This window comes from Salminus brasiliensis, chromosome 10 (assembly GCF_030463535.1).
Source record: "Salminus brasiliensis chromosome 10, fSalBra1.hap2, whole genome shotgun sequence".
In the NCBI taxonomy this organism is placed as follows: domain Eukaryota; kingdom Metazoa; phylum Chordata; class Actinopteri; order Characiformes; family Bryconidae; genus Salminus; species Salminus brasiliensis.
This window is the reverse complement of record NC_132887.1, coordinates 36,028,969-36,055,217: the sequence shown is the minus strand read 5'-3', so window position 1 is coordinate 36,055,217 and position 26,249 is coordinate 36,028,969. Positions and strand designations below refer to the sequence as shown.

General features: G+C 42.1%; 1 protein-coding gene across 5 annotated transcripts in view; it reads left to right on the top strand.

Moving 5' to 3' along the window:
• The window catches only part of chst15 (carbohydrate (N-acetylgalactosamine 4-sulfate 6-O) sulfotransferase 15), a 34,855-nt gene extending 10,076 nt beyond the window's left edge, over nt 1-24,779 (top strand). For 2 of the 5 annotated variants that reach the window (XM_072689945.1, XM_072689948.1), the window contains 7 exons: nt 15,464-16,271; nt 17,237-17,576; nt 17,755-17,895; nt 18,298-18,454; nt 18,902-19,058; nt 20,615-20,762; nt 21,206-24,779. In XM_072689945.1, coding sequence (XP_072546046.1) covers nt 15,840-16,271; nt 17,237-17,576; nt 17,755-17,895; nt 18,298-18,454; nt 18,902-19,058; nt 20,615-20,762; nt 21,206-21,396 — 1,566 coding nt within the window. In that variant the 5' untranslated portion in view covers nt 15,464-15,839 and the 3' untranslated portion in view covers nt 21,397-24,779. Of the gene's footprint in view, nt 1-215; nt 1,233-15,463; nt 16,272-17,236; nt 17,577-17,754; nt 17,896-18,297; nt 18,455-18,901; nt 19,059-20,614; nt 20,763-21,205 lie in introns of all 5 variants that reach the window. The other 3 variants (XM_072689943.1, XM_072689946.1, XM_072689944.1) reach the window with 3 other exon arrangements.
• The last annotated feature ends 1,470 nt before the right edge of the window (nt 24,780-26,249 follow it).

Sequence of the window (26,249 nt, the reverse complement as noted above, 5' to 3'; positions counted from 1 at the left end):
CCACATGAATAACTCACACTGCCATTGAAAATATGCTCTGAAAATATGATTGATTTCCTTCATTGTTATTAAAATAGATACTAAGTTACATACTTTTTTAAATTCATGATGTTATACAGTATTCTCAGTTGTCATTTTAGAAACGTCTGCAGCCATGCTTGTCTTCGTGGACTCTTGCAAAATAACAATGTAAGATATGTGCACTTGTGTGATAGAGAGGCGAGGACAGTGACCCCATTCTACTCATGTTGATTCATCTTAAGGACCGGCTTGTGAGTTTTACAGTGCACACACTCATTCACACACAGTGTTTATGTAACATGTTATGGCCAGATGTTCTTTGCACTGTATGTTCGGGCTGCAGTACCATTCGGACCATATTGCGTCTCCCTCAAGGCAGAGGTGTGCTGTTTATAGGTTTCTTGGCATCCCTGCTTTGTGAGGTCTAACAAAGTTGGGCTGTTTTCCAGATATAGGGATCTTGTCCATTCTTAAATGTTTGCACTTGCCAAAATCCTAGGATTAGCTTAGTTTTCTTAGAGAGAACATTGTAAATGTACGCCTATACACTGGACATTCAGATGGGGGGGTTCTTTGCTCTTATTTGAAAGCCTCACTATGGCACTGCTAAAATGGATCTGGATCTGTTGGTTAATTCCCAAAGGAATGTCCAAAGGGGTTAAAGAGTGCTATACAACAACAGTGTACCGTCAAATGCAGATTATTAGATTATTACTTTCATAGTTTAAATCTGTGCTAACACTGCAAAACGTCTTTACCCCACTTTTAATCAGCCATAACATTAAAACCACTGACAGATAAAGTGAATATCATTGATTATCTCATTACAATGGCACCTGTTAGCAAGCTGACAGCAAGTGAACAGTCAGTTCTTGAAGTTGATCTGAGCAACTCTGACAAGGGATTGTGAAGGCTAGAGTACTGGGTCAGAGCATCTCTAAAAATGATAGGCAGGTCTTGTGTTTTGTTCCCTTGTATACAGTGATGAGTACCAACCAGAAGTACACCAAGAAAGGACGAGTGAACCAGCATCAGTGTCATAGATAGATGGAGGCCCCACCTCACAGCTTTCAGGATCTATCGTAAAGGATCTGCTGCTGACGTCTGGGGGCCAGATAACACACCTTCACACCTTCAGAGGTCCTGTGAGGTCTATGCCTTGACGGGTTAGAGCTGTTTTGGTGGCATGAGGGGGACCAACACAATCTGAGGCAGGTGATTTCGAATGCTCTTGGTTCACCGTATAAAAATCAGGGTTTATTTACATATTGCAAGCCATATGCTGGGACCACTATTGCAAAAACACATATTGAGATAATGAATAAAAATAACATCTGTAAAAGAGAGGCCATTAGGGGTTTATAATTGTGGTGTACACAAATTACTTAATTTTACATGTGCAGAGGCTACAAAACGAGTACAGTTTGCTTCTTTCCAAAGGCTGTGAACAAGCATCTGTTTATTTATAGCGCTCTTATCTGTTTATTATTTCATGTGCACTTTCTTGTTTAGTGAGTGTCATTTTTCATCCAAAGCAGTGCTTTACGTGCTGGGTGAAAGCCTAAGGGAGGCTGACTGGGGTTCTTTTTGTTGTGCTTTTCTCTTTCCTTGCATTTGATGGCTGTTTAAAGCATCTTAGTGGAAAGCATCTCCAAGGCTACCGCTCAGCTATGGGTTTTCAGAGACTTTTCTTTCCATTCCATGCAGTGCCCTCATACGCTACATCTCTACTGAGCTATGATGTCCCTTGTCCTACATACAGCTGGTCATCGTTAAAGCTACACTTTGATATAAATCGGATTCAATTTACACAGATTCAATTGACCTCCTTATCCCCAGGGCTGGATTTAGCAATTTCTATGTTTCTAGGCAATAAACATGGGAGGTTCCAATAGATAGAGATTTTATCCTCCTAGTCTGTTTGAGATTTTTTTAATAACTCTACACATTGGAGCCGAATATTTACCCTGAGGAATGGTTATTACCCTGTCCGGGGGGTATTCCTGCCTTGCTCCAAATTATGGCTCCTAGAAGTAAATAATAACGCTACTGCATTAGCAATGTCGCTAAATGTAGGACTTGTGTACATTTTATGGCTTCGCTCACTTTTCAGAAGCAGCCGTGGCATCATAATCCAAAGTGTAATGCCACAGGTTATAGGATTATGGAACATTAGCACTGTGAACCATCTTTCTACCAATTGAAGCGATATTACAGCCATCATGCTTTTAGGCACTGAACCAGGCATCGAACAAGACCCGTGATGTTTCTTTATTTAGATGAATGCCAGAGGAAATGTAGTAAGCTGCAGAGAGAGACTGAGGTTAACTGAGTGGCTCTCGCTGACACATCTGCTTGGCAGATGGCGTTTTGTGAATGAAGCTGTGTGGACCTGCCTGTCAGACGTTGTTGATGATATTAGGCGATTAATCTTTAAACGGGATTTTCTCAGGCGTAGCACTCTACACTGCTGAACTAGCGCTGGCCGAAATAGTTAAAAGGTCTGTACCTCAATATTTCTCAGCCTTTTGAAAATTCTGACAAACAATTTACAATTTAATGTAATTAAAAAAAGAATTAAATAATATTGCGATTTTGTAGGTCAGTTGACCCATAATTTGGACTTTTAGGTTAAGTTACGACTTATGTTTATTAGACGGTTACTCCACCTCTGACCTTTCCTAGTAATTCGAGTAACAGTTCCTTAAACTGGTGGATCTTCAGTATGTTTTAGGCTTGACTGACGCTAAAACACATTAGACACGCCTTATTCACTTTCCAGCATGCACCAAGAACATGAACTCTCTCCATGCCTGCTGTAAAGGTATGTTGTATCGCTAGTTAGTATTAGTACACATGCTAACTGAGCCCCACATGACAAATACACTAAAACACATATCTTGGCCATAAATAATTTAACTAACATAATACATTCAAACTGTATATTTGCAGAATTTCTCCAATTCTTAGTTTTTTTTTTATCTCACCTGTGTGTAAAAGAACACAATACGAAGAACCACTGTTATAAACAACACATTCATATCTCAGTAAATTCATGAATAAAAAAAAAAAAGAATTATTTAGTTGTATTCTTGTATTTATTATAGCGGCTCTGTTCCAACTTTGATTTGTACATTAAACTGATGACACGTGGGCTTGTATACAGCTCATACAGTAAGCGTCCAAATATAACAATTGTTGCCAAAACACTCCCATAGTTATGCTATATTTAAAATGTGTCCGTAAACCAAAAAAAAAAAAAAAACAGGTCACATTTTTGTTAAGTGACAAATATCTAATTTGGCACAATCATAGAACTAATAGCGTAGTTTTATGCTTTATGCTTTATAGAACGATACACTGAACAGTTTCCATAAATGTATCGTACATTTTCCCCCATAGGAACAAATGGTGAAACGTTCAGTAAGGTCACACTGATGTCGTCACAACGGACACACACCAGCTCTGAGAATGCACATGGCACCCTTTCCACTATACCATCAACTGGGCAAAAGTTTGGGCACCCCACATTTTTGTTTGTGGACACAGCTCTATTAGTCCAACACATTTGCATTCCACCTTTTTGCCAAATGTTTTTGCACTCCAACATTCCACAGAAATATTAGCATAAAACATAGCAACCACCATAGCGATGACTTTACCCACCTAGCAACACCTTAGCAACCAACAGCTATACCCTAGGAGCACCTTAGCAACCCCTAACAAGCATTTATACAGAAGTGTTAGCATAAAATATAGCAACACCTTTGCAACCACCATAGCAATGACCTAGCAGCACTTTACAACCCACCTAGCAACACCATAGCATAGATAAACAAGGTGATTTTACTTTATTTACAGAAACACTACTTAGCAACCGAGCATCACGGCAAAATGCAGTGTAAGTGTAACATTTTAGTCGATGTCATTAGAAAAGAGAACTATACATAAAGTCTTCTTTCTTTATTATAACCCTCTGATGGTCCGATCACACCAGCTAAAGAGCTGTCAGATTAAATAAGACCTTTAATTTCTTCTTGATTAACAATGCAAAAAAAAATCTAATGCTTTCTGTCTCCCTGCAGAGGCGTTTTCCCCATGTTAATGTAGTCTGAGGGTACACGGAGCGCAGGCGTGATTACCGAGTCACTGAGTGTGACTGCTCTTAATTGAAATGTCACTCTGGAGGTTTTCTGTACTGCTGGTGTCAGTCCACATCACCTCATCCCTTCTGCTCCTGTCAGAGGGGATATGACCAATTAAAATGACTGGCCTCAATCTGCCCAGCCTGCCTTGAACTAAGTTGCACACATAAAGGTTTAAGTTACAGACTTTAAATGTGCACCGAGTGATGTTCTTGTGTTCTACGTCTAAACTAGATGTATTGAAAAACAGCCTTTTAAAGGATCCAGAAGAAGATGCTGAAGTAGTTAGAATTTCAGTCTAAAACTAAAAGAGGAGTTCACCCAAGACCGAGACTCACACCTGTCATTAGTGGTCAGCACTAAGAACAAGTGCGAACAAGTTACAATGTGATGTATATGACCACGTAACATTAAGTTAAGTAGTATTGCGAGATGTAAAGTCAACTGCTGTCTGCTGAGGCGATTCTGTTGGCTGGTGTACCAGCGAAACAAGATACCTCATCTTCCTTCTGTCTTTTAAAGCAACACTATGGACATTTCTTGCTCCTGGCATCCGCGACTTTCTGTGCTCTGAGCCACCACTAAAGAACGCAATGTGATACAGAACCGTCACTGCTAGTGAAAGTAGCTTGAGGATTGACATGGTACAATAATTTTACACAAATATGGTTCATGTAGGCAGTCCTGACTCAACGGTTTGATTGTTGTGGGCTCAATACCTGCATACACTGGTCAATCTGCCACTGTTGGGTCCTTGAGCAAGGCCCTTAACCGGGCACATGTGCTCACTGTCCACTGTGTGCGTGTGTTCATACAATTACCTAGTCATGCAAACTCTCCAGCACTGAGAGAACAAGCACCCGCAGGCCACTGCCTCTTTTGGAACTGATGCGGATGAAGTAACCAGCTAGCTTAGAGGACAGCAAGGCTCCACAGCTCCAATACAACAGATAACAGAGGCCTGTGCTGACCAACATCACAATAGGGAGTGATGTGAGGAGGAGGTGCCGTACACTATCCCTGAGAGAGCCTGAAAGGCCAATTGTGCTCTCTCTGACTCTCGGCTCTGGCCCTCGGATCATAGTGGCAGGGCCTTAGACCGCTGGATTTGATGGTAAAAATACTAGCTACATAGCGTTGCTTTAAGTCGATGATATAAATAGATTATAATGGTCTGCAGTTTTATGTCAAGCCTATTTTTGTGCTTATATTTAGTCATGTTCTTAAGTCAAACGTATTTAGTTGCTGTTTTTAGATTTTAGATCAGTGTCCTTGGGTTGCATCAGAGGGGAAAACATCCCTTATAAATGTTTTATGGACACTTCATGTTCATAGGTTCTTGCGTTTAGATTGTGGTGAGGGGAAATTCCACCGTGGGCTGTTTTAATCGAGCTAGAATTAAGTAGATTTCCCAGGACATCATTGCCCTAGTATTTGAGTATGTTGGACAAAGAAAGAGATGAGCAAATGGAAATAGATGATAAGTGCTGGACAGAACGTCCCTGGGCCCTGGCTGAAAGTGTGCTTTGGTTGAGAATTTTTTGGCCCACAGTCAGAATTTCCGCACAGTACATTCCAGTTCAGCAGTTACAAACAGCTATTCAAGCACATTTTTGCTTATGTCTGAGAGTTTGTGGTGGTCTGTCCAAGTCAAGGAGAGTGTCCAGTGTTTTGTGTGTGTGTGTGTGTGTGTGTCTGTCTGTTTGGGGATGACACTGCACTTCTGCTGTAGTTGAATGATGACAGATTTTATATTTTGAGTTTACACTACATGTCCAAATGTTTGTGGACATTCCTTCCAGTGCATTCAAAAAAATGCACACACAGCTTGTCTAGTCACTGATATATAAGTATTGCCAATAGAATAGGACTCCAGCACCATGTCTAAAACAAACTGTGGTCACACACTTCTTATACACTTTCTGATGTTCACACACAAAATCACACGTCTTCTAGTTCGGTCACAAACACACACACACACACACACACACACACACACACACAGACCATTCCATACGTGTGATATTTGCCCAGCCCAGTCTATTTATGTAGCCCGTCTGGAGTGCGTTGTTTGTCTGGGCTGCTCTGGTGTTAGCTCCAGTGACCCGTGCTCCAGATCATTGGCATTCCCTTCAGCCTCTGATCCACTGCTCATGGCACCGCCTGACTCTGACACACCAGCCTCTGTGTGCAGCCGTGGGCACATGCCAAGCCCAGGGCAGCAGGCCAGCTGCCTGACCCTATCTTTAGAGAGTAGTATCAATAGTAATCAGTGACGTTATGTTGTCTCTTGTGTTTAGATGTATTACGTCTAGAAATCTGAGACAATAAAACTCAATTATGACTATAGATTTAAATTGTTTACATTTCAAAAACTCATTTTAAAAAGCTACAGTGGAGGTAAAGTGGAAGTACTGCTGTTTAGGAGTGAGAGCCCCTACAGACCCACTGATATGATGCGGTCACAGAACTGGATTCAGATAGTAATTTATTACTTTTGGTTGCATCAAATTATTGTGTTTTATTAAAGGTTTCTCCCAAAACTGCTACTGTGCTCCCTTCGAAGCATGCACACTGTTATAATCTGAACCATGAATAATACCCAACAGCACTATGGATATAATTTCATATATACTGTATTTAGATCGTACTTAAGGTTATTTTTTACTTTACCTTTTTTTTGATAACGCACACACTGTTGTCCCTGCATCTGCTGTGGGTTGCATTAAACAAAGCAATTTTAAATGTTTTAATATGCGAAACAGGTTTTTACCACCACCATTAACATTACCATGGTAATTGGATTAAGCGGCATAGGCCTTGGTGAGTGGCCGATTCTCAATCTACGGTCCTATCTGTACTTGCGGTCCTGTGGACTTGTGAAACGTCATCAGTTGCAGCCCAAGTACTGCTCCATTCAAAAGTTCACATCATGCCAAGTATAGTCCAAATACCAGGATGTGTTCTTGTGCGGACTTGGCACAGCCAAATATCCCAGAATGCATTACACACTACGCTGCTGTTCCTATTGCAAAATTACCGTACAGTGTCCTTACATCCTCGGGAGTTTGTACCCGCGAGTTAAACATGCCAAGTCGGCTCTAGGTCATTTTTTTATTTAAAGCAGCATTATGTGAGAAGTGGTATTTGTTTTTGCACCTGGGCTCCCCCTACAGGTGCGGAGCGCAATTCACTTTTACTCCACTGACAAAAATACAATTAATAGTACAGGATTAGACACAAGTATGACCCGGGTTACGTAGCGTTACGTGGTTCTGCGAGAGGTCTCGTGCAGCTCCTCCAAAGTTCAGTAGTGCAGTATTAGCAAGAAAAAGATTTATTAATATCAAATGAATCCATTTATTGGGTATGTTCAGCACCACTCAGCTTCATGTTTATCAAATTGGTCTTTGGTATGAAGAGCTTTGAAAATCGTTTGCCTAAATAATGGTTTGACAGGTCTCTTTTCCAAACTTTTAAAAGCACTGAAATACTGAAAGGTCTGAGTGTTGATGAGTGCCGACACCCCTCACAACAGGGGAATAAAGTCTGTGGGCTTTGCACACTATTCCCTAGGTAGGACTGTCACCAATACTGTCACAAATATTTACCCATGATACTGTACTCCTCAGGATGAACCTGCTTAATCTTTAATATGTTATTGCAACCTGACAACAAAAATATTCTCACTTACATAAAGCATTTGGAGAGACGTGGTGTCCCCAAACGTTTGAAGGTGTGTACGTGACCTCTACCCATACCCAATCTCGTAAGCTGTTGTTTTGTATTTACTCAGTTTGGCATGGTTCGGGCCTCCTGCTGTGATAACTCTCTCAGCTTGAGTCTCTGCACACTGTCTCAGCCACGGCATCAGCTACTAATGAGGAAGCTCTTCTGCACTGTGAGTGTTTGAGCTGTAAAGTTTAGTCATTTGAAACTGCATTCTTGGTGACATTGCTCGCTGGTGTATTTCCCCCATACAGTCATTTGCTATTTAAATCAATGGCTCCACATAGATTTCATAGCTGATGTTGGCAAGGGTCATCTATTTGAGGCTGGCTTTACAGGGTAAAACATCCACACAACTAGTGACATGACAGGATACAAAGACAACACAATCAATTTGCATCTGTTCATCTATCAAAACATCTTTGTTGTCAAATTGAAGGTGGCCCATTGCTGACACAGAGCTCGTATAATCTCAAAAAATAGCATCACCAATAGAATTGGTCTCTCTGGACTGGAAGAGCTGCACATGAGCCTAAGGTCACCATGCCCCATGCCAAGCGACAACCAGCAATTGGAGATGACACTCACATCTAATTTGAGTTTTTCTGATGAGTTGGAGTGGGACTTGAGAACCAGCACTAAACGTCCAACCTCAGTGCCTGACCTTACTAATGGTCTTGTGGCTGAATGCCATCAAATATTCACAGAAATGTTCCAACAATGTACATGTAAGACTTGTATTTTTTGGTAATGCTGTGATTTAGAGTGGTTTATGCTACTCTTATTGCTGTAGCATAGTTTTTGCGCCTGGCCACAAAATCAAACTGCGGTCTGTCACAGGGAAGGTGGTGTTGGGGGGCTCTGAGGCGGAGTGGTCCAGTGGACTAAGGCTACTGCCACCACAGTCTAAGGTTCACTGGTTCGAATCCCGTAGGTAATGCCTCTTGCCAGCAGAGGTGGGCTATTGGCACACATTCCTCCACACATCATTCTGGGTGATGCCTTTTGACACCAGAGGTGGGTTGTGCTGTGGGCACTACTAATACACCACCATGTCAGGGTCAATGCAGTACTGAGAATGACCCACCATCCAAATAATAGCTGCTCTGCGGTGGTCCTGTAGGGTCCTGACCATTGGAGAACAGGGTGGAAGGGGACTAAGAAAGTATGCAGAGAAACAGTAATCTGTATTTTGATTGATTTCATGAAACTTCTTTCACAAAGTTGGGATAGCAACCAAAACATTTGAGTTTAAAGTCACTGCACATCATTAAGTTTCCAGAATCGAACTGCTACACTCACTAGAGAAAACAGAGGCCAGAGAGATGCAATAGAACCACTGTTGGTTCTCTACACAACCTTTCAGGTTTTGTTGTTTTATTCGAGAACCATCATTTGAAACCAAACCATCCAGGGAGCCAAACGTGGTTCTTATATGGGACTGCTTTGAAGAATCTTCTTTGGCAGCTTTATTTTTAAGCTTTTAAGCTACTGAGCTGGACTGTGTATTAGTTCATCTAAATTAGGCCAGTTGGAAACAACAGCAAATTTGCTCTCAGGGTAGTGTTAGGTTGATTATACAGGAAAAAAAAAAAAAAAACTACATCCATTTACCAAACTCCCTCATCACTAGCTACTGTCCTCAACATTGGGAGACGTTAAGCCAGCCAGCACCTCTTTTTGAACTGCCGCTAATGAAGCATAGCTAGGTTGCAAGCATGCTTTTAAGGTCTTAGCTTTATTATGGCCTATCCACAACATTTCTGTGATGTTTAGGTCATGGACTGTGAGGACAATTCCAAAAGCTTCTGTTTGCATCACTTCACGTAGTCCATGGTGGAGTTTAAGGTACGTTTTGAAAGCAATCTTCTTTCAGCTTTGGCTTTTTAACAGATGGTTTGACATTTACATCCAGGGTTTGCTGGTATTTTGTGGAATCCACTGTCACTGGCAACAGAACCACCCCCTTGCTTCACAGTTGGAAAGGTGTTCTTCTCATAAAATGCAGTTCCTTTATTTTCCAAGGGTACCTTAACGTGATTGTGGCCTAAAAAATGTTCTCTTATTGTACTGCAATTGATTTTTTGTCAAAGTCATACTTAAGGTATCCTTTTTCCTCCACATGTTTATGTTTTAGTTGAACATGTTTTGAACCAGCATTCTGTAAATCTTGTCCAACAGTTGTTCCAAAAGAATGCATTGTTTGAGAGGCGCACGGATAGATCTATTTCAAAATAGGCCCGGTTAATAAGGATGCATAGCAGATGACAAATGTTTTTTAATACATGCAGTGCTTCTGAAATGTCATTTATGCTCAACAGAACAAAAGCTCAAGTCTGTTTGCCTTGGCAACATCCTGAACTGCATCACAGATCGACCTACCTGCCCTCATCTCCATGGGAACGGAGATGTCCTCTTTTGATTTTCTCCTTCTTTTTGTTTTGGTCCGCCTTTCTCTCTCTCTGAAGGCATTTAATGAGAAATACTTTTCCGAGCACTCACTTTAATAAATAAATTCAATATTGAAAATCCATAATGCATTAGAACCACATGCATGCGCTAAGTAAAAACATCCTCACAGCTAAACCAATGCTGACAGCATACGCTGGAGACCGACTTAACACAAGCCTGAGTGTTAATTTAATACTGGTGGTTTTGCAGTGTCTGTGAGTGCATTTTCCATTTGGCTTGTTGTGAAGCCAGTTGTCTTTTAATATCTTACTTAAGCTGTTTGACCACAATTAGTCAATGAATAACTGGCCTCATGTGGTACAGCAGAGCTGTAATTTAATTTAGGAATGATATTCATTTTAAAACTGTAGTTAGTACCATAGTGTCATGGCGTGTGAGGCCAGACTAAGAGGGATGGACACTCGCAGAGATGGAGATCTAAGCAAGAGGGTTTATTAACCAAAATGAGCATAAACACAAGGGGTAGTTGACGGGAGACTGACTCCTGAAAGTGAGTCGAGAACTAGAGCTGACCTGAACAGGCTGGTAACACGCAAGGAACTGCGGGCGTCACAGAGACTCCAGATGAGTCAGTTCTCAACCAAGAATCAAGGGGTTGAAACTCCTTTAGTACCCCCAGTCCCAGGTGAAACGCATGAACAATGAATCGATAAAAATGACCCAGCAGTGTACTTGTGTTTGCCTTGCAAAGGTAAAGCTAATTTCCATTAAGCGAGCTGGGGGATGCTAATGCTGCAGTAGCGTTGTTGGATTAGGCCTGCATGACATGTGGATGAGATAGATTGTGAAATCCATTCTTCCCTCTAACCATGCTGTATTGTTCGTGCCACTGGTAGCAACGCAACCCCTAAGCATGATAGCTCCACCCCATGCTTCACAGTTGGCAAGGTGTTCTTTTCAGGAAATGTAGTTCCTTTTCTTTTCCTAGCATACATTTACTGAATGTGGCCAAAGCTCCTTTGGCCTCTGAAGATGTTCTGTAGTGTACTAGTGTGACGAGGTCAAACTAAAGGTCTCCTTCTTATGACTCTTCCATGAAGTTCATGTTTGTGCAAGCAACACAGTGGATTGTGAGGTTCTTAAGGTCACAAATGGAATAATATTAATTTTTCAGTCCTAAAGTGTAGCTGTACTGCCTTATTACAGATCATTGGTCATGACAAAACCTGGCCATTAGATTCAGCTGCTATAAGGCAAACCAGTATAAACTGGTATGTGTGGTCAAGATTTTAAAAAATTCCTGTGGTCATTTCTTTTCTTGGAAGGTTTCATGAAAAATCCGGCCAGACCAAGCAGATGCCAGTACTCAAAGAGATGTTTCCTCTTTCCTGATTCAGATCTTGCAGATGGGCACAGTTGCCATAGCAAGGACTTGCTACAGGAGTGTCTGTTTCTGTTTGTTTTGGGTTTTTTTGTCATCTGGAAATGTCTTTCTTGAACTAGAACCAGAGGCAGATGTTTGCATTTTTACCTTGTAGTTCAGGAAGTGGTTTTGCAGGAATGTCTCTTTCAGTTTCTTACTTTCTGTATGTCTGTCCCTGAAAGTATTTTACTTTCTGTATGTCTCTCTTTTACACAAACACACATGTATATTAGATGCTGATTCTTATGGTGAATGTCTTATTTGAGTGGTAACATGCAGGGCTTGTGACTGGATGTCTGTCCCACGTCCGATGACAAGAAACCTCTGGATGGAAGTGCGCAGTAAGAACTTGTGGGAGAGAGTCGCACTAAAGGAATTCCCAGATCCGATCAGGTTATTTAGCCCCCTGATCTGATGTGTGATGTGTGTGTGTATGTAGTGATACACACTCTGGACTGATATCTGTTGTTGTTTGTCTACTACTGGTGTGAAATAACTGGTTGATAGTGGGTAACCATAATAATATGCTGCGATTCGGGTTTCTATAGCATGTGTGTATTAGCATTAGCCTCTGCTCGGTTCTGAATGTGCTCCTCAGTGCTGGTTTAAAAACAAAGAAAGGCGAGCGGTTCTCCCGCTGGTAAAACAGAACGTTTTAGTGAGAGTTTTATAAAGCTTCAGATATTATGATCTGTTTTCACATTCCACTGTAAAAAAAAAGCTCCACACTACAGACTTTTAACTCTTTTATTTATCTTCAGAGAACTGAGGACACCAGATGGCGCTTGTGGTCCACTAAATCAGATCAGGACATCCCTAAAAATCCGTATGACACATCAGTCATTCATGATTTTATGCAACTTAATGAAAGATTATCTCGCCCCTGCAGAACATACCATAACAGCACGCCATTCCAGTGATGGAGGTTATTGCTTCTGCCTTGTACAAGCTGTATCTTAGAGCGCCGGGATATCGATAACAGGGTTGTGGGTTCGATTCCCGGGCTCGGCAAGCTGCCACTGTTGGGCCCTTGAGCAAGGCCCTTTACCCTCTCTGCTCCCCGGGCGCTGGAGTTGGCTGCCCACCGCTCTGGGTGTGTGTGTGCTCACTGCCCCTAACACATGTGTGTGTGAGTGTGTGTTCACTACCAGATGGGTTAAATGCGGAGGACACACGTGCACCTTTACCTTATGATTTTGGTCATGTTGATTTATATTTACTTGCCGCTCTGCTACTAACCGAATATGAGTTGTCCACTCAGAAGCCCCCTCCAAACGATTTGCTTGCAAACATTCTGATGTAGTCTATAATCATTATCACAGCATCAGAAATTTTCTGTCTTCTGCATATAGCAAAGAAGGTCTACTGACAGGAGATGATGATGATTTGTCCTGTGTTTGGTCCATTTATCATGTTAACAGTGGCACCTGTCAAGGGGTGGGATATAGCCTACTATGTAGCACATTAGGGATCAGTTAAACAGTCAGTTCTTGAAGTTGGTGTCTTTAATCAAAGAAGAAAAAATTGGCAAGCATAAGAATCTGAGCCCTTTTGACAACTGGATCAGAGCATCTTTAGAATGGGGGGGGGGGTCCCCCAGAATGCAGGGGTCAGTACCTATCAGAAGTGCTCCAAAGGCAGGACAAATGGTGATCCAGAGACATGAGTCACGGGTACCTAAGGCTCACTGAAGCAATCCTTGGAGGCCCCACCTCATAACTTACGACTTACAGGACTTGCCTTCAGTTTATGACGATTTAGGAGTCATAGCCAGGAGTGATACAGGACAGGGTTAATTAAGACGGAGGTGACAGGGAGGTGGAGGGATGTGCAGACCTGTTGTAGGCACGTGAATGCCTGAAGGTACAGATAGAATTTATGGGACTTTAGATTATGGTGCCACATAAGAAAATACACTGTCAATAGGTGAGTCAGAGCTTGTTTGGCAGCATGATGGGGACCAAAACCAATGTTAGGCTGGTGGTTTTAATGTCATGTCTGATTGATGTATAAGTAAATGAAACGGCAGCAGAGTTCTGCTTATTTTATGAACACCAGTTTTTGTAACAGAGTACTATGGCTCTAAATGGCGAGAGAGAGAGAGAGAGAGAGAGAGAGAGAGAGAGAGAGAGAGAGAGAGAGAGAGAGAGAGAGAGAGAGAGAGAGAGAGAGAGAGAGAGAGAGAGAGAGAGAGAGAGAGAGAGAGAGAGAGAGAGAGAGAGAGAGAGAGAGCGCTACCTGAGCCCGATGTAAATGAAGAATTGTCTCAGACCCGGTCTGAAACACGTTATTTTGTTGGACCTCAGGTTGGATAGCAGACCTCCCCCTTCAGGCTAGACTCTGTAGACGTACACATTAGAACATAATTTACAGCAATAACATGTTGTCATATCAGCATCACCCGATAACACATTGGCCCTACGGTGTGTGTGGATAACTGTCAGTGAAAGATAATGAGGAAGACTGCGGGAGAGCTGGAGTGACGGAGTGAAAAAGAATCTGGTAGCTAGCAGCTGCTCTCCTCTGTTCCTAATTATGTGTATCCTGAGGGTGTCACATCTTAATGGATTACTCTCGTTAACAGCTCCCAAAACACATGCACACACACACCGCCACACACAGGCACTTCTTTACTGCTTCTATCACAGTCTAGTCTGGCTTGACTGATGTGAAACATCAGTACTGGAGCAGGAGCTAGCTGATAATACTATAATATTTCCCATACTTGATGGCGATGGTCAAAAGCCGATCTGCACCAAGAGCCCTTCGAGCTTCAAGTACGGCTCGGCTCGACCCGCCATCCCTCAAAATCCACGGAAGACAAGCGTCCAGGCCTTTTTCTGTCCTGCACCAAAGTGGTAGAACAAACTTCCCCTGGGTGTCTGAACAGCAGAGTCGCTCGCTGCCTGAAGACCCTTACTTGGGCGAATAGTAGAGTATTATGGTCTTCATATTGAATTGTGTTTAGTAGTGTCTAAACTTAGAGGGATCTTTGAATTTTTAGCTGAGGTTATTCTTGAGTAAATAGCAAGTCGCTCTGGATAAGAGCGTCTGCTAAATGCCGTAAATGTAAATAATATAAAAAATAGTTTTTTGTATGGTCAAAGTCCATAACAGTAGAAGTTTAATGATAAAAGATGAGGGGGTGGGTGCAGAGGTTGAATAATTCTGAGACTGTATTCATTGAAAGTGGCATTTTGTATTGAATTTGGAGAAAACGCTTGTTGTATTAGTCGTGTTGAGCTATTTAAATTGTTCTTGTTTGATTGGTTTATTGTAAACAGCTGAAAGATGATTATTTTGAGTGCAACTGTACTGTTTCTGTTATAAGCTATAACCTGAGAAAATGAATGGACACTTAATATTGGCCAGTATGAAATATCAATATCACTTAATATCAACCTTAATATTGATCTACATATCAGTCCGGCCTTACAGTTTACAAACAGCCAGAGTGATATTTATACCATCTTGCCATTACCACTAATATTAGCCATAACTCACTACTGTGGTGGTAATATTTACTATTTAAAAAAAAAAAAACATAAATAAACATCATACCAGTGCATCCATACTCTGCAAGTGAGACAGAGACAGGAATCAGGGCAGTTGCGATGCTCTATTGACTGAGAAACCCAGACGAGACATTGGTCAAATCAATAACCGTGAGTTAAAAGCCTACTTGATGTATTTATAGCTCGGTTTACAGTAATGCTCACTCTCTGTATTACAGGAACACACCCCACCGTCATCCGAGCTGCCGTGAGTGTGACCTCAACGACAGCATCTGCTGTGTGTGGGGAAATGCTCTAATGCCTCACAGATTGGGATTTCACTCAAGTCTGAGGTGATTTCGCCTTCACCAACCTGCCCACTCATTCCTCAAAGCCTTTCCACTACCCACAGGCATCCCATCACAAACAATGGCTCAGAGGCCGCAGGGACAACCCCTGCTGAAAGAGCAATGTTAATATCATGAGAGTGTAATTCACTGCTACTTTTTCCAGGAGCTCCCTGGGTTGGCTTAGCCCTGTTTTCCACAATTTCATTTTTGAATGGAACCTTCTTGACAATCAGAAAGCATATGTTAGCCATAAGGAGAGACCGCAATGGACTACAAATATGGCCTCCTTACTGGCACTGTGGATGAAATGGATGACTACAAAAGAAGGCCTGTGCTGCTGAGTCTGGGAGATGGATGGTCAACCCTTTTGACCACAGTGGATGACAGCAGGAGTCCGTCTCAGCAATGGGGTCCCTGGGGCTTCGGGTCCATACGCAAGGTCAAGGTCTTCAGCTTTCTGTTTGGTCTTCTAGCCACATTTCTCATCATGGCTTCCTATATCTTGACGAGAGACCAGAATGGACTGCTACTCACGCCGTCCCCGTCCCACTTCAGGGTAATGTCTCACCCCGTAAACCTGTCCTTAGGTAAAGACTATGCTGGAGTGAAGGAGGTGGTGAGGAACATTGTGGCCAAAGTGGAGTTCCAGCAAAGAGAAGTGCCTGATCTAATGGAACTGAGGGAGAGAGAACCTGGTGTAAGTCTATACCGGAGGGGCTGAAGTTCAGGGTTTGGGTTTGGGTCAATTGTGTTTAATAATGTCTAATAAGTTATCTAAAGGAACTGCTTCCCATCTAGTCCAAACACAATTCACACACATTTCCCAACATAGTCCTAGTAGTAGTAGTATGTCAGACTAGATATTATATGGGTTGTGGCTCATTCGCAAGACAGCAGTATACTGTGTACGGATGTATCAGGCACAGCTGTTTTGCTAGGGTTTACACACACACACACACACACACACACACACACACACACACCGGCAGTACTTGAGAGTGGTCCACCACTCGAAAATATTCAGCCTTGCCAACTGGATGGCAGGAACTGGTTGAAGGAACACAAATTGACAGTTCTGCCACAAATCTGCCACAGTATTTGACAGTTTACCTGTAGGGTAGGGTTGTTACAGTGCCCTGTGTATGGTTTTACACACTTGTGTGGTTTCAAATGGTTGCTTAATACCTTGATACTATGGAACCATAATTTGTTAACACAATAATATTAAACCATAACCTCCCTGACCGTACTGTGAACTTTCTGAGCCTCATACCCTGATACAGACAATTCTAAGAACAGTCCACCACCCAAATAATATCTGGTAAAGAGCTGAACAGTGTTGCCTGGGGCAATGCAGCAATGCCTAGTCAGTTCTGGGACCTTCAGGGTGCTGGCTAACTATTTCTACCGGTAGGTTACCAGCCTCCCATGCTAACAAGTAATCATACATGTGCCTCTGAGAGAGTCTCTGTAAGAACGGACAAAGATATGTTGTGAAATCAATCAAACTTCATTAGCCCTATAGCTTTGGTATAAAATGAAAAAAACAATTTAACATAATTTAACATAATATAATACTCATCACAATGTTTGCATGTGATTATCAGCTGAACCATTCAAACTTTTAAAAGATTTTTAAAGCCACTATTTCTTCCCTCACAGATTTTCTCCGTAATCCCTCGTAAGTTTCTGCCCTACCTCAAAAACCCCTGCTGGTATGAGGAATACACTGGGAACAGCACAGTGGACCCATACAGGCAGAACTTGTATGCCCTTTACTCCAAACGCTTCCAGGCAGTGTATGACCACCTGCGCAGTGCTTTTCAGGAGCACCTCCATCATCACGCAGGAAGACGCTACCGTCTCCGCTGTCTGCCCTATTTCTACATCATTGGTCAGCCCAAGTGTGGCACCACAGATCTCTATGATCGCCTTCGGCTGCACCCACAGGTCCAGTTTACAACCATGAAGGAACCTCACTGGTGGACACGGAAGAGGTTTGGTGAGTTTGAGATGTTAGTAGTTACCATACACGTTCAGAAGAGCCTCCTGCTATGTGCTGGATGTTAGTGACAGTCTGGACTGATGTCTTCACGACTAGATTGTCATTGTTAAAAGTGGACGATTCGCTACCATTTTACCATTTGGCTTCCTTCAGAGTTTCCTTCTTTCTGTCCCAGGTATCATCAGGTTGAGTGAAGGTTTCCGTAACCCATATCCTTTGAAAGACTACCTGGACCTGTTCGATCAGGCAGCTTATGAGATTCAGGATCTACTGGGCAACTTCTCAAGAGAAAACACCAAGACAGACATCATAATTGGTAAAGTTATAACTCAGCATGGTTTTCATTGAACTTAGATGTGGCCATTTCAATTACAGAACTTTTGCAGAACAAAGCTCACTGTCAGAGAACATTTCTGTGGACTCTAGAGCTTGTCGACGTTTCTTGCCCTTCAGTCATTCCTGCTATGAGTCATATCAGAAAAGTCTATTTTGTTAAAATGACGCATTGAAAATGAAAGAACATCAAACAGCTCTTTTCAAAGACAATCTGTGGAAGTGTTCAACTTAATACGCTCAAGATCAAACAAATGACCATGCCTACTCCAATCAAACGAAATCAAAAGCTTATGCCAGTGATAAGACACTTAAAAGAAACTTCAGCACTTTAAGGGATACTTGAAAGAGGGTCCATATCCTGCTATGTCTGTTTGATTGACAGGTGAGGCCAGTGCGTCCACCATGTGGGACAACAACGCATGGGTTTATTTCTATGACAACAGAACAGGGATGGAACCTCCTTTTCTGGTGCAGGACTTTATCCATGCAGTCCAGCCACAAGCCAGATTCATAGTGATGCTCAGAGATCCTGTAGAAAGGTAATAAACTTATCATGTATATATATATATATATAATATGTTTGTTAATTTTCTTCTTTTTCCTCCCAATTTGGTAGTGCCTGTTACCTTAGCCATTCATAAGTCCCCCTACAACTGGCAATGCTTCCAACACTAGTAGGGTAAAGACAAATGTCTGCTCTGATACATGTGAAGTCTTATTAAACCGTCCTTAATGCGGCATTGTTGGGCAGCCATGAAGAAAAGTGCAGGGTCCCCAGCTCTGCCGCACCAGCTGACAGACATCTGTGCCAGCCAACATTGCTTACAAGCAGTGAGGGGAGAGAGTGTGATCTACCATTGTGGCATTGTAAGACGTTCAGAGCCTTATAGAATTATTCACGTCTGGAAAATCTTCTTAATGCCTGTAGAGTCAGACTATAAAATACTGCTAAGAGCTCATTGCATTGTGTGTGTGTGTGTGTATAGGCTATATTCAGACTATCTGTACTTTGGCATGGCAAATAAGACAGTGGAGGACTTCCATGAGCGCGTGTCGGAGTCCCTGCAGTTGTTTGAAGTCTGCCTGGCTGAGAGATCCATGCGTTCCTGCGTCTACAACACCACCCTCAACAACGCCATGCCTGTGAGTAAGCAACCCTATGGTGCTTTCACAAAGCAGGGGTCTAGTGATTCACGAAATGTAGAATTCTATATGATACAATTGGGACTTGGGACATGTGCCTCACATTAATATCTTAATAATATAATTACCCTTAATAGTCAAAGCTAGATTTCTCCTCAGGCCTGGTATTAGTCATCATAAGTCAGACTGGCATAATCTGTCTGTATATCTATATACAGAGCTACCAGGTGCAGGATAGTAGATTAGATATTTCTGCAGGGTGGATGAGTGGCTTTTCCTCAGATCAGGAGCCTCTAACTGGTGAAGAAACAGCTGCGTGTGCTGGAGGCTACAGCAAGGATTAGTCATGCTCGATTCTTGGTTCAATGAATGTGTTATTCACCTCCTTTCTGTGGGGAAAAAATAGGATTTCATCACAAGCTAAACGTCTTCCATTATGAAATATAAAAGGAGGCATCGGAGCCTTTTTGGATTTCGATTTAGAGTCACTGGTATGAACATTTCAGTTTGGAGAGCCACTATTGGGTTGGTAAAAAAATGATGGCAACCAAATTCCATGAACTTTTGTGTGAGGTGCATTTTCATACATGAGTGCTCAGTTCCCTCTACTGGTCAGTTAATCAATTGAAGTTTCTTAATGCTAGTAGCGGACATCACACAAGCAAAAACATAAAACCCTCGTTTTTTATACAATAAGGCACACTGCTGTGTATCATGGATGTATATGTATCCCCTTGTATGTATAAGAACATATATATTTAACATAACTGTATGTGGGACTGAGAGGCCAGAAGGATGGTGGCAGTGATACAATTGCAACGTGTTTTAGGTTCCTTTTCTTTCACTTTCACATAGAACATACACACCCATTATTCTATAGATACGTATCAACAGAAATTAAAGCATTTAACCATGTCTAGCAGATGTAATGCAATGTTCTGTAGCACTTCACTGCGACCCTTAGGTGCATCGGTTTGATAGAATTTACTGTAATTGATTTTTGGTCATCAATGTTTTCTCACTACAATACCCAGCATGCACTAAATACGTCAACTATTGGAACCCCATTTGGCAATAAGGAAATCCTGACCGCTAGAGAAGCCACTGATGCAGAGGCTAGTAAGTACAGTACAGAAGTGATATTCAGCTTTCTAACAGTAATGCTGGGTTCTGCATTAGCCAGCTAGTTAAACCTTTAAAAATTTAAAAAATGCTCCTAAGTTTTCATGCCAAATTGGTTTATGGCACCTCATCGGAATCGGCTTTGTGGAGTCTTTAAATTCCCAGAATTTGTCAAATGTCAAAAAAATGCCAAATTTAGTTATGTCATAACTCTTTTGGCCCTTTTTGGTCTTCATGTTCCTTTATTCCAGTTTCTTGATATCAGCAATAAAATAAGGCCTTGTCTAAATGAAGGGACTGATATTGATTTCTAAAAATTAATAAAGTTGAGAAACTTTAAACAAAGCTGATTGTAGCTCAGCACATTTACTTTAAGATGCAGCTGTTGCGTATTTGTTGCAGCTGTTGCAGTTTGTCTCTGTTTCTGTGTGCAGGTGAGGCTGCAGGTGGGGCTGTACGTGGTCTATCTCCTTGACTGGCTCAGTGTGTTTAGCAGAGAACAGATCCTGGTCCTGCGACTGGAGGATCATGCCACGAATAGGAAAGACACCATGCACAGAGTCTTTGACTTTCTACATTTAGGTTTGTTACTTGTATCTTCTTAGATAGATCTGATCTGTGAAAATACAGAAAACAGTCCTGGAAACAAAATGTTTTTGTGATTTCTCACATTTAACTCCCCTGGTCCAGACCACCAAGGGCTTGACAGTTAGATGATGAGGTTAATCAGGTGTGTTATTGGAAATGTTAAATGTCTTAGCAGCAGCAGCAGTAGTACACACAATACCAGGGTTACCGCTTTGTGCACTGCCTGTCTAAACCAATGGCAGTGAATAAAGTGAGGTGTTTGCCTTCAAAGGGCCAGAGTCCATTTCTCTAACACACCCCCATTGAACTCCTCTGTTACCTGCCATGTTTAAGATGTGTCTTTGTGTAGGAGGACAAGAGTCAGACACCATGGGAAGTTTTGAAAATGTGTGATTTTGTAGCTGCCATGTGTCAGTGTGTTATCTTTGACTCCATAGGGCCACTTACCCAGCAGAAGGAAGCAGACATCACTAAAAGCCCAGCATCCAATACTAGAAAACCGGCCAACCGGAATCTAGGACCCATGCTGCCCGTCACCAAAGACATCCTGCAGGATTTCTATAGACCATTCAACAAAAGACTGGCCCATGTGCTCCATGACCCAGCCTTTCTGTGGACACAACCATAGCGGTCACCATTACTTTTTTTTGTTTTTCTAAGACTTTGCCGGTTAAACCAGGGGGAAATGTTCTTCTTTCTGTATGATGGTGTCTTGGCTGGCCCAGAGAGACACCCAAGCAGCAGGATTCTGCATAGTGCAAGACAACATTTCTTGTCCACAGAGGTACATGATGAGATATGATCATAAATAACACTAGCGCTACAACTATTTCAAGTTCTGTCATACAGATCCGCAACTGTCAAGACATGGGCATCCGCAAGATCCTGCTGGTGTGAGTTAAGGTCAGTTTACTCCATTCAATAATGCACACAAAAGCTATCTGAGTGTGGATAGCTGACCCTTGTGGCCTGACAAACACGAGTTAAAATCCAGGTCCACAGCTTAGCCTAATTTCTTTATTTTGTTTGTTAATAATAAGCACTAAACTGCACTCTGATATAGTCATCCCTGGACTTCTTTAAATAGCACCCAGGAAGTGTCCATTCCACCGCTTATACACTCTACTCTGGCCAGCATGGACATGCAGGCCTGTAACTCCCCTGGCAGCAGTTTTAAATGAGTTAAAGAGGCCACTGCAACAATTGCTGATGAGACACTTGGTTTGATAGCATGGAGCTGTACTAAAAGAGCTATGAAATGTTTCCCAGCCACTATGTGGCCATTCTGGGAAACCTGTCACAGCAATGATGGGAAAGTTGATCTATCGTAGCCTAACTAACAATGCAAGAATTCACTGACCCTTTCTCGTGGTCACACTAGGCTTCTGTCTGTCGATTTGAGCAACAGAATTAGGTGAATAATGTGTGTAAAATTTGGGTGAACTGTAACGCATGAATTCATGTCCACAACCAATAGCACATGTGCTGTGGCTGCACATGGCTGACCTCTGAAGGCCAGCTCTAAAGGGTCAAAACAGAGGAAATGCTAATGTATGAAGTAATAAGGAAAAAGGGAGTCAGAGACCAGAGTCTCATCTTCTTTCTGTGATTTTACTGTTTATTACGCAAGTTAGCCAGTGTGATAAGCTAGCTCTTCAGCTGGGAGGACCTGGCACACAAATCACCAACCGCTCACTCCTCATGGTCAATTTAGTATTTGTTTGTTTGTGGTAACCGTATTAGCTTTCTTATAAATTGCTAAGTTAGCTCCACAGCTCCAACACATGCGTTGAATCAGCACTTTTTGGTCAACAGGCTACGGGTCCAGCTCCAGTCACGACCAGGGCTTCTCATAGTGACCATAGTGTTTTTATACAGAGTGATTTACACAGGAAGGTGAATGTAGTGTTAGGGGCGTTGCCCAAGGACATTATTGGTGTATTCTGGTTTTCTTGCTCAGCTAGGGATGGAAACCCTAGTTTGTTACATGAAGCTCAGTGCTATTACCCACTGTGCTATACCAACCAGTTCTTCATTACTATGCCCCCATCACCCAGCATCATATAGCATTGCAGCATCGCTCTAGCGCAAAGCTAATGAAACAAACTGCAGACACCAAGTAATAGTGTTCTCTGGCTTGACCTCAGCTACGTCAACTCAGACATTCAGAAAGTGGAGGATTCCCCCGGTTTCATGAGTGTGCCATTGCTCGTCTCAAACTCTGGACGAATCTCTCTTGTTGTCTCGTCCTTTTAGGAACTTTAATAAGTCTAAGCCACAATCAAGGCCAAGCTGTAGAGGTGCTTAGAGTCACTGAATGAGCAGCAAAAACCAAATGTGGGAATGTGCGGTTTTCCTTTTCACGGAAAAAGGAATTTTTTGGTCCTCTGGGAAAGTGTCTTGGCTGGTCTAGAGCACTAGTATTGCACTACATAGTACATGACGATGAGACACGGTCATCTATGGAGAGTTCAGTTCTTTGGAGATTCGACAAGCAGCTGGGTTATGGCAAAATCCTGAGGGGGAAAAAAAAAGAGCCGAGCAGATACTCGGAAAATCAGCCTGTTATCAGATTAGCAAACTGCCAAAATCTGTCCTCTAATATTTTCGTTCTCCAAAGCCAGAGGTGCCTCAGTGCTCATGAAAAAGGCGATGAAGGATAAGTGTGTCTGCAAGGGAATTCATTTCGAATAGAAGCACATATATAAAAAGACTACATCAGTGTATGACGGTCACCATTATTTAAACATACAAAACAATCTGGTAAATTTGCTGCAATTTATATTATAATATTTTAACACAGAAGGACACCGTCATGCACTCGTACCAGCGCAACACACACTACTAACACACCACCACCATGTCAGTCAGTGTCACTGCAGTGCTGAGATTGACCCACCACCCCAATGCTAGCTGCCTGCTCTGTGGGGTCCTGACCATTAAAGTGTTCCTATATGGTCAGTGGAGCTGATGCAGTAAACAAGGAGGTGGTATTAATGTAATGGCTGATCCATGTATGTACTGCTGGTAGCAGTTTGGGAACACAGTGAAAAGTGCTAAACGCTGACACTCCCACTTGTCGCACCAAGCAGGAAAAATCACACTGGCTCTTTTCTACCCCGCCCACTCCTCACTAAGCCCCGCCTCCAAGCGCTTGGTATTGACCCTTTCATTTTTTAGTTTTGAGAGAGGGGGAGATCCATCAATATTTAACATAAGCATCTAAACGTGCTCTACTGCCCACAGGAAGAAACACACAGCTAACAACCAACATCGACAGCTCCAAAGCCTAGGCTGCAACTAGGTAGATAGGCCGGGTCCTCGGTAGGACTGTCCCTTGAAAACTCCACCTTGGTAGCCTGTCGGTCACACAGATGGAACATGCTGCTGTCCAGCGGTGTTGGTTTTATTGGAAAAACGAGTTTCCCACCAGGAAGCATCACACGAACACCCTCTGAAGCCGGAACTGGCTGAGTTGCAGTGACGTAAACGCTATTTCCAACATGGCCGAACAGTTCAGTTCAATTCTGGCGGGAAACATTTTTTTTTAATTTCTGCACAGAAATTAATTTTAATTATAAAAAAATAATAAAACACTTTTAAATGAATTCTGCTCTGGAGGACTTTTGCCATTTTTGTGGCGCTGCAGTCTAGGCTTTGGAGGGCAGGATTGAATATGATTATTTATTGTTTTATATATATAAATTAATTAATAATTAAATAACCAGTAGATTACCTGATAACCATCAGCGCTAGCAGCCCGCAGGCCAGAGTGCAGTCGCGAGCTGTAAGGGTGAATCAGAGAGATTATGGATGCACCTTCAACTTTTAATGTCTATGTTAAATAAATGCTTAAAGCAATGTTTATTTGAGACATTGCAGCTTTATTTGACCGGCTCTGTGTGATGCAGACACACATGATGGCCTGGTTGTGTTGGTTTGTTTTTTGTTTGTTTGTTGTTGTTTTTTTAACAGTTGTAACCTTTTGGTAAATAAAGGTCACTTTTTCCAGGTTGTGTTCTGACCATCTTTACTAATCTCAATAACCTCAGCTTTCTAGTTCGGACCATGCCATAAGCAGAGGATGATTTGGGAGGAGACTGTAAGAGAGAGGGAGGTGACCTCTGATAACGTTGAGCTGGAGCTCAGGTGGCTTCTGCTTATGGTTGAGAGGTGGAGGGTTGTGCAGAGTTTGCACAGACCTAGACAGGTGAACAAGGTAGGAGTGACTGCACTGCATACCGCTAGAGTAAACCTCAGGCAAAGGCAACCCGTTTTGTTTATTGGATGCCAGTTCTTTCTCACCACCAGGTGTCAGCAAAATGTCATAAAATGCAGGACCCTAAACATCAGGCGTGATCAATCATGAATGTTAATGAGATATATATATTAGATAGATATATACATACATATATACACTAAATACGTATACTTTATATAAGCAAGAAAATTAATGTAAGATTAAGATATGATGTCATATTAAGCCCTTAAGCGCTCATCTCTCATCCATTTTCCTCCAGAATGTTCACAGTGTTCACAGTGTCTCGGGAGAAACTGTCTGAGGGACAGGCTCACCATTTGCCTTTGGCTTTGTTAAAAACTGTTCTGAGATCAGTGATAATCAGCTGTAGCTCAGACGAGCAAGAGAGGGTGCAGTTTGTTCTCGTATTGGATGTAAGAAGCTGAGGCTGAGCTCCATGTGTTGTGGCCTGAATTAAACCCTGAGTGTGGGCGGTTTGGGGATGGGGGAAATCCACAGGCTCCTCATCCACAATGAATAATCAGACTTGAATTTCCTTCTACAGAAAAGCAGTGAGAAAGAGAGAGTTTACTGAGAACACTTTATTAATATATGCTTTCCTTTTCCGTCTACTTCTATTTAATCTATATCTGTCTGTCTGTCTGTCTGTCCACATACAGTACATTCCCTATGCCCTATTTATATGTAGTTAGCCATCTATTTATCTACCGGCCTACCTCTCTTTCAGATGAAAGAATGTTATATGTTATATATATATAAGATATATGTCTATATATCTGTCTGTCTGCATCTATCCATCTATCTGTCTGTGTGTCTGTCTGTCTGTATCCTTCCACCTGTCTGTCCATCCGTCCGTCCGTCCGTCCGTCTGTATCTATTTGTCTATCTACTTATCTAGATAAGTCTGTCTATATCTATTTGTCTGTCTGTCTATTTATAATTAAAATGACCACATACAGTAAATTCCCTATTCCCTATTTATCTATGTTGCTAGCCATCTATTTATCTACCTGCTTACCTATCAATCTATCTTTCTGTATCTGTCTATCTATCTGTAGATAGTCATATCTGTATAGTATCTATACAGTACATACCCCAGATATCTTTGCTTTGGTGCATTTCTCACATCACTATTACCATTTGCACATCAGTAAGTGCATGTCTAAAAACTATTAGTACAAACTGCAAAGCCTAACTGATAACACGCAAAAGCAGGTGTC